This window comes from Rhagoletis zephyria, unplaced genomic scaffold (genome assembly GCF_001687245.7).
Source record: "Rhagoletis zephyria isolate East Lansing unplaced genomic scaffold, Rhagoletis_zephyria_1.1 Rzeph_scaffold_03873, whole genome shotgun sequence".
Classification (NCBI taxonomy): domain Eukaryota; kingdom Metazoa; phylum Arthropoda; class Insecta; order Diptera; family Tephritidae; genus Rhagoletis; species Rhagoletis zephyria.
The window spans coordinates 32,860-40,191 of NW_016160956.1; the positions used below are offsets into that span (position 1 = coordinate 32,860).

At 34.2% G+C, this 7,332-nt stretch overlaps 1 protein-coding gene across 1 annotated transcript; it reads right to left on the reverse strand.

The window, feature by feature from the left end:
- Positions 1-5,352: 5,352 nt before the first annotated feature.
- Positions 5,353-6,124, reverse strand: LOC108369831 (syntaxin-5-like). The gene is given in 2 exon segments (XM_017625020.1): positions 5,353-5,993; positions 6,055-6,124. Coding segments are annotated over 2 exon segments (711 nt in total).
- Positions 6,125-7,332: the final 1,208 nt, after the last annotated feature.

The following is a 7,332-nucleotide window of genomic DNA, read 5'->3' on the forward strand; positions in this document are numbered from 1 at the left end:
TGAGTGAATAATCTTCAGTAGTTACTAAAATATCGCAGTTTTCGTATTTCTGAAAATTACCGTTATATGGGAGGTAGGCGTGGTTATTGTCCGATTTTCCCCATTTTCAATACCGTCCGTCCTACGCCCGAAAGAAGTGCAGATACCAAGTTTCGTTGAGATATCTCAATTTTTACTCGAGTTATCGTGTGCACAGGCGGACGGACGGACGGACAGACAGTCACCGCTTAATCGATTTCTCTTTTCATTCTGATTATTTATGTATACATTTGTCTATATCTATCTCGATTCGCTTTGCCTGTTACAAACAACCGTTATGTGAACAAAGTTATAATACCCTTGTGAACAAGTGCGCTCGGGTATAGAAATTTGCGCTCAGCTGCTGCGGAACTGTGAGGCAGACTAAAAATGTTATAAACTAAGTCACACAATTCTTCAAAGGCCGCTTCACCCAATCCATTTTTAATGAAAACTACTAGATCCCAAAAACGTTCTATTTTGGTACCGCCGGTTCAAAGATTTCTGTTAAATAAATTAATTGTTAAATTTAAAGTAACATGTTTTTATTTAAGCGCAATTATAATTATATATTATATAATTATATATTATATTATATTATCATATTATATTATACGACATATTATATTATCAGGTATATTCCTGCAAAATTTGCAAGAAGGCCCGGAATTATGGCCGATTCAAGAAGCTGAGTTCAGCGACTTGGAGCATGATGGCCTCCAGCATTTAGCCGGGTATATTTGCCACAGACTCCAGGATGACATCCCCAGCACATCGCTCAGGAGCAATGACGACCCGTCGTTTTCATGGGCAAGTCACTTGAGCGAGGGTGGCTTGTACCCAGCTCTGCAATGATGGACCAAATGCGTCACTTAGAGTCAGTGTTTCAAGCAATGAATGAAGATGGCTTGCTTAGTACAAACGACTTCGTAAAAAACACATTGAGCAAGCCTCGAATATCCATTGCGATATTAGAGTAAAAAAATTATTTTTCAGGGCACGAATGTTCTTTAAAATAAGAAAACTAAACAAAGAACTCATAGAAAATGCCCACAGTAAGAAAAGAAAATATAAAAAAATACTGACTTAAGTGCATTTGGTACCATCAACAAATAAGCAAGGTATGCAGCAGACCTGGTAAGTGAATAAATTTTATATTTTTATGTTAATAAAATGTCATAGTGAGCTATAAATTTACATATTGCAAAAACATTACCAAAATTCTTTTCTTTCTAGCTTTGAGTCAACATCAACATCTGGAGCAAACATTAGCTTTTCTGTGTTTGTATACATAAAGGGCCCTTTTCAGGGCCGCAATGAATTTACAAAGGGATCAAATGCTTTATATAAGCTTATCTAGGTCTACTACACAACACCATATATACACAAAAGGCCCTTTTCAGGGCCGCAAAAAATTAACAAAGAGATCAATTTTTGACTGTCGTGATAACGAATAAGAAATGTACATATCGCCGTTTAAAGTACAAAACCGCGTATCAACAAAATGCAAAACCGCGTATCATAATAATGCAAAACCGCGTATGTGAGGTTGCATAAATTACCACCAACTATTTTTTAATTGTGTGAAATTTCATAATAAAACTTTTATGTTAGCTTGCACATTCTCTAAATATAGTTTTAGCCGTTTAAAGTTTATGACATACAACAACACGACAGTATACAGCACCTTGCTTATATAAAGCATCTGCATGGTTTTTACATGTTAAAATGTTTACAAACATAACTGTAATGGATTTATTAAATTTGACGCAAATTGTACTCTTTGTTTGCAAAGACCTATAAATTGAATCCGGCGTCAGATCACATGCAATAAACGGTAACATTTCATTACGATGTATTTTTTATTTATTTGCTATTTGAAAATATAACACGTTTCCCTGATAAAGCTTTTTATTTATACATACTGACCTTTTGCTTCCTACCGGAAATGTTAAGCCGTATGCATAAAAACTAAGCAATTGCTTTTTTCTTGAAATTGCATACCTTTCACTTAAACTAGAGTGCCAGTTACTGTCGAAATTCGACAGTTTTTCTAGTTTTTGGGAGCCTTGGAGAGGTTTTCTAACTTAACCCGTAGCAAAACTTATACGGTACAAATTAACTTACCGGAAAATCTTCTGCTTTGGAACTTAAACGTAACTAATATTTTTCTTATATTAGAACGTCTTTGGAGGACTTCGGCAGGACTTGGAATTGACCCGATACATTCCAGTTTATCGATAAATTTCAATGATTTGATACATATCGATAGCTCTAAGAATTTCGAAAACACTAAAATCCGATAACTCAACAAAATTCGTTAACTCGACCAATTTCGATAACTGTGAAATTCGAGGGCTCGATAAATTTCGATAACACGAAAATGTAAATTCTTTGGATACCTTTGGATACATTTTTATTTTTGACAACTCCAAATTTTTCGAAAGCTATCGAAAAATTTTGATAACTCGTTACACTCTGTTAACACGATAAAATTCGATAAGCAGTTATAAATTGATTAGCTTATATAACCTTGAAATTTCGACAAATCGATATATTTTGAAAATTCCACAAACTTCGATTCGATGAATCAACCAATTTAAGTAGATCAATAATTATCGATAACACTGTAAGTTGAAAGAACTCCATGCATTGCGACGCCTCGATAAATTTCGTTATGTCTATAAATAATGATAATTCTATAAATATCGATAACTTGATACATTTCTTTAACTTGACAAATTTCGTTAATCTCACACGTTTTTGTAGCTCGATAACTATCCGTAAATTTGGATAACTAAGTTTCTGTGTCTATAAACTTCGATAACTCAATAAACATTGATCAGTTTGAATAATTCGATACGTTGCGATAACTTAATAAGCACGGATAATTTTCGATAACTATAAACGTCGATTATTCGATTAATTTCAGTAAGCTTTAAAGCTGTTTTTATTTCGATTCCTATTGGAAAATTTCAACTCTGTTACCCTAATTCTTATGTATCTCTCATTGTCTCCATTTTCGCCTTTATCTCCATTTTCGTCTTTATCTTCACTTTTGCCTTTGTATTTCAAAGTTTAATTTCAAATACGAAGTAAAACAAAATGCGAAACAGCTTAAATTGAACAGGCTGCAAAAACAACAATACACAAATATGGAAATTTTTAAACGACGATTTTCAACCAATTTCGAAACTATAAAAACTCTCCTCATCTACAGAAAATTACCTTTCCAACGGTGTTTTTGGTTTTGAAATCGGTAAATTTACCTTGGTCTTCATCTTTGTTTTTATCTTTCACAACTTTGCTTATATCCTTTTCTTTCACGTAGATGAGATGAGGCGCGATGACGTGATAAGATGTGATGTTATTTTATGTGATGTGATAGGATGTCATGTCATGTGATGTCATATCCTCTGATGTCATATCCTGGGATGTCATACCATTTGATATCATGTGCTGCCACGTCATGTAATGTCATGTCATGTCATACGATGTCATATCATGTTATGTCAAGTCATTCGATGTCATGCCATATAATGTGATGTCATATCATATGATTTTATGTCACGAGATATCGTGTGATGTGATATCATATTATGTAATGTAATATCATGTGATGCCTCTTCATATCATGTGATATAATGTGATGTTATGTCATGTAATGTGATCACATTCCTTGTTTCGATTATTATATCGATAACCCTGTTGATAAATGTGTCGATAAAAATACCGATAACAATATCCTTAAACATATAGAAAAATACAACGATTGCAAAATCGATTAATTCATCGATAAATATAACAATCATCAGTATCGATTATTGTACATATCGATAACAATATAAATGACTAAATCGATAACAAAATCAATTATTTAATCGACTATTATATCGATAACAATATCCATTATTGTATCGATAACAATATCGATCATTATATTCATTATTATATCGATTACAATAGCGGTTATTTAATCAATAACAGTATCGATAACAATATCGATTATTTTATCGATAGCAATATCGATTATTATATCGATAACAATATCGGGGTTTATATCGATAACAATATCGATCTTCATCCTCATCTTTTTCTTCATGTTTATCTTTATTTTTGCATATTCGTCTTCACCTTTACCTTATAGTGTTTAGATTTACTTTGATCTTCGTTTTTGCCTGTACCTCTAGGCATCTTTGCTTTTGTTTTTATTCACAAACCGCTAAACCGCTGAGAACCATTTCCATGTGCATTATTCCCCTTGAATTCGACAATTTACTCCCAACCAACCAACTGCCGCTAAAGAAGTTTCACTTCATAAATTCAAGAAATGTTCTTACCCTTTCAGTTACCCTAATTCTTATGTATCTGTCATTGTCTCCTTTTTCGTCTTTATCTTCACTTTTGCCTTCTTTTTTTTGACTTCATCGTTATCATTTATTTCTTCATCTTCATATTTATCTTTATTTCAAAGCTTAATTTCAAATGCGAAGTGAAACAACATGCGAAACATGTCAAATTGAACATGTTGCAGCAACATCTAGACACAATTCGAAAATGTTTAAACGACGGCTTTGGCCGTAATTTTCAACCAATTGCGGAACCATAAAAACTCTGCTCATCTACGTAAAAATGCCTTTCCAAAGGTGTTCTTGGCTTTGAAATCGGTTCGGTAGAATCGCCAAACGAACGGAGACAAAATTTATGTTAGCGTATTAATATATAGATTTGTTTGAACATAATATTTGAATTATTAATAAACAAGCACATGTACTTATTGCCAATAACAATTTCTATTTTATTTAGTTTTAAACTTTTCTTTATATATTTATGATTACATAAATCGGTTCTCGTTTTATTACACAGGATAATCTCTTCTTTTTATAGAAAATTTTGGGAAAAAGGTGAAACTAAGTGAAGTAATTTTATTATTGACAGAATTAGTGTCTAACCCTACGTGACTGCTTCTAAAAGCTATCGTGTTTCACGTGGCATATAAGACTTAACTGTTGTTATTACATTAGTGTGATATATATAAATGTATATGAATAGGATATTATATATTTATGTATTTAAAAACCTACGANAAAAAAGTGAAACTAAGTGAAGTAATTTTATTATTGGCAGAATTAGTGTCCAACCCTACGTGACTGCTTCTAAAAGCTATCGTGTTTCACGTGGCATATAAGACTTAACTGTTGTTATTACATTAGTGTGATATATATAAATGTATATGAATAGGATATTATATATTTATGTATTTAAAAACCTACGACTTTAAGACCGCGCCTCTGAACTTGTTAAAATCTTGTCGTGTCACAAACATATTCGTTGTTATGTAAGGAAAACTACGAAGAATATGAAAAAGAATATCAGTACTGCAAAGATTTTTATCATTAGCCAGCGATTCTTCGAAGCAGTTTAGAAGTACTTCAATATTTCACCATGCGCCGCTTCTATGTTCAATTCGGCATCTTGTATGTTTGTATCGATAGGCTCCACAGTCTCCTCTTGCTCCTTAACCATATGTGCTGATTGTTGAAATATACCGCCTAGCTCGACAATAGTCTATTCAATGTTCTGCATGGTCTGAGCCCGCTGTTGCACGTAACTATCGGAGTCATCATATAATGCAATCTGCTGCTGCGTCTGTATTCCACTACCTCCAACTGCACCCAGCAATGGTGTTGTATCACTTGCGGCCATGTCAATGCTTACGGCCGTATTCTCTTCGCTTAACAGCAAGGAGCCCTGTTTCGCTGTACTCGGGCGAACAGTGCTAGCAGCAATTGGTGACTGCCCGAATTGATCCCGACGCGCTTTTTGTTGTTTGGGATTTTCTGTACGCACTTCTAGTATCTGTTTGAAGTCGGTGCCCATGCTGGCTAATTTAGATTGTAACGCATACACCATGATGTAAGTCAATTCTTGAATCTCTTGCGGTCGATCATCAAAAAGACTCTTCTTTTTGGCCACTGCAAAAGAAAAGGTAAAGTAATATTTATAATTAAGAACACCTATTCATTTTATACTCACGCATTGTCAATTTTTCCAACTTGGCATATGCACTTGCTATGTTTTCGCCAATATATTTTGTGACCATCATAAGCTCCTTGATGTTCAACATCGGGAGCACGTTGCTGCATTACATCTAACAGCCTTTTCATTTCATCCAGATGAGCCGCTTGATGTCGCCAACACCCAAAAGGTTTGTTTACAAAGTGCGTTTTTGAGTAGTTGAACAAATGCCAGTGGGCAGCCAGCGGGTCAGTTGCTGGCAACAATTTGCAGGCTTGGACCAGCAACTGTTGCGGCTGCCGGAAAAGTAGCTAAATAATGAAAATAATTATATGTATGTATAGCGGAGTAGGAGGTTTTCCTTTATTTTAAAAGCTTGGTTACTGATTTCACTAATTGACGACGATGCAACGATCACCGTGGAATCGTTCTGCAAATTGTTACCAGCAACTGACCCGCTAGCTGCCCGCTGAAAAAATGCAAATCATTATAATGATAGCAGTGTTTTAACAGCGATTTGCAGTGCATTTAACAAGTACACATTCTTTACTTTTAAACGACCAATTTACCATTTAAAATTAAATAATTCCGTAAATCCGCGATTTATTATGCACTTTGTAAACAAACCTTTCAATTTCGCCCCAGCTGTTCGATTCTTCTTCTTTTTCTTATTGAATTCGTCTTTGCTCTCTGATTCTAGTATATTTTGACGTCATGGCCAGTTGCTCTCAGCTCGATTGGCGCAATCTTGTATTCTATCATTCTTGCCACTAGCCGAACAGAGGTACCCTGAAAACTTGTGCAGTTACCCCACGCGATCGTTCGCATAGCGGCATACTCACGCTATATTTCGAGTATTTAATCAACTTTAACTAAAATACATAATCAACTTTAAATAAAATACTAAATCTACTTTAAATAAAAATTGTTACGGGACTGCAGCGGGGGAAAATAATTTACAACAGCAACAACCAACATTTGGAGACAGCGGCGTAGGATGTCGGCGAATATAGGGTACAGTCATGCAAGGAGTAAGACAGTAGTTTTTAAGTTTGATATTGTTTTTTTCAACATTGATGTGTACACACTTAATTAATTAATGAAAATACATACTTTATTTGAATTGCCTTAAAACTTAAAATCAAAGTGAATTTTCTAAAAACTTCTAATAGTACTAAGTGATTTATCAAAACATTAAGCTTAATTTAAGTATACTCGCATTTTTCCAACCTAGACATTAAGGCGATCTGACCAAAAAAAAAACCTTGTTTGGATATCGACACTATACCACAGTAA